This window comes from Myotis davidii, unplaced genomic scaffold, assembly GCF_000327345.1.
Source record: "Myotis davidii unplaced genomic scaffold, ASM32734v1 scaffold358, whole genome shotgun sequence".
NCBI lineage: Eukaryota > Metazoa > Chordata > Mammalia > Chiroptera > Vespertilionidae > Myotis > Myotis davidii.
The window spans coordinates 298,478-299,874 of record NW_006290768.1 but is presented as its reverse complement, the minus strand read 5'-3'; the positions used below and the strand labels follow the sequence as shown (position 1 = coordinate 299,874).

The 1,397-nt window shown below is 61.1% G+C and overlaps 1 protein-coding gene across 1 annotated transcript in view; it reads right to left on the bottom strand.

Annotated features, from left to right (window-relative positions):
* The window catches only part of SYT3 (synaptotagmin 3), a 14,276-nt gene that overhangs the window by 8,397 nt on the left and 4,482 nt on the right, over positions 1-1,397 (bottom strand). The window contains exon 4 of the mRNA XM_015563996.1: positions 155-542. Within this exon, the coding sequence (XP_015419482.1) occupies positions 155-542 (388 nt within the window). The remainder of the gene's footprint in view (positions 1-154; positions 543-1,397) is intronic.

Genomic DNA, 1,397 nt, shown 5'->3' with positions numbered 1-1,397 from the left:
GGCCCCCAGCCCTCTCCCTTCAGACCCAGGAGTCCAGACTCCCAGCCCCTCCTAACCCTAACCCTAACACTAACCCTAACCCCTCCCTCAGACCCAGGAGTCCAGGCCCCAGCCCCTCCTCAGGGGGACCCAGTGCCCAGCCTGCCGCCTGGACCTTGGTCTGAAACTTTTTCTTGCGGTCGGGCAGCAGGTAGATCTTGACGTAGGGGTCTGAGAAGCCGTTGGAGTCCTTGGCCGGGAGGTCCAAGGCCTGCAGGATCCGCACCACCAGCTGGTCGGAGCCGTAGAGGTACCGCAGGGCAAAGCTGATGCGGCCGCAGGGTGCTCCCGCGCCGGCCTCCCCAGAGCCCAGGGCCCCGCCGCCGCGCCAGCTGCCGGGGCCAGTGCCCTGGTACAGCTCCGGCTTGATCTGCCCGATGAGCTTGGCCTTTTCTTCACCACCCGGCAAGGGTAAGGGCAGGGCGGGTGGCCGCTCCTCACTGCCCGGGTCCGGCTGGGTGGTCAGGGTCTGCTGGGTGAGGGGCCGAGGCAGGGCTGGGTACCTGCAGCGGGGTGGGGAAGACCAAGGGGTGGTGGGTGGCTCTGAATCTTGCATCTGAAGATCTGGGACACTCCTCCCTGTCTCCTCCCCGAACCCCACAGCCAGGGTGCGGCCACAAACCCCCACCTTTGCTCACTGTGACCTGGAGCCAGCCACGTGCACTCTCTGGGCCTCAGTTTCCCCATCCGTGCTGGGGACGGGGTTACCCCTTCTCGAAGCTGGCTCCAGCCCAGACCTGCTTGGGGAGCAGCCTCCAGGAGCCTCCTCTGAACCTCCAGCTGGTGACTCAGAATACCTTTCCCATGGACCCCCGGGGCTGCACCGGGCCCAGACCCCTCAACCCTGCCCTGCCCTGCTCCCTAACCCGTCTTTCCTTTTTGTCAAAAGAAGAAAGTTACAGGTCAATATCCTTGATGTTCATAGATGCAAAAGTTAGCAAAGCAGGCCAAAACCGGTTTGGCTCAGTGGATAGAGCGTCGGCCTGCGGACTGAAAGGTCCCAGGTTCGATTCCGGTCAAGAGCATGTACCTGGGTTGCGGTCACATCCCCAGTGGGAGATGTGCAGGAGGCGGCTGATCGATGTTTCTCTCTCATCGATGTTTCTAACTCTCTAACCCTCTCCCTTCCTCTCTGTAAAAAATCAATAGAATATATTTTTTAAAAAAGTTAGCAAACCAGATTCAACCTGCATTAATCCCACCACGACCGAGTGGGATCCACCCCAGGAATGCAAGGATGGTTCAGCATCCACAATTCAATCAGCGCGATACATCACAGCTGCAGCTCCCCGAGCTGCCTCACGGCAGCGCTGGCCTGGCTGCCCAGACCGGCCCGAGACAGCCACTGGGCCCACTTC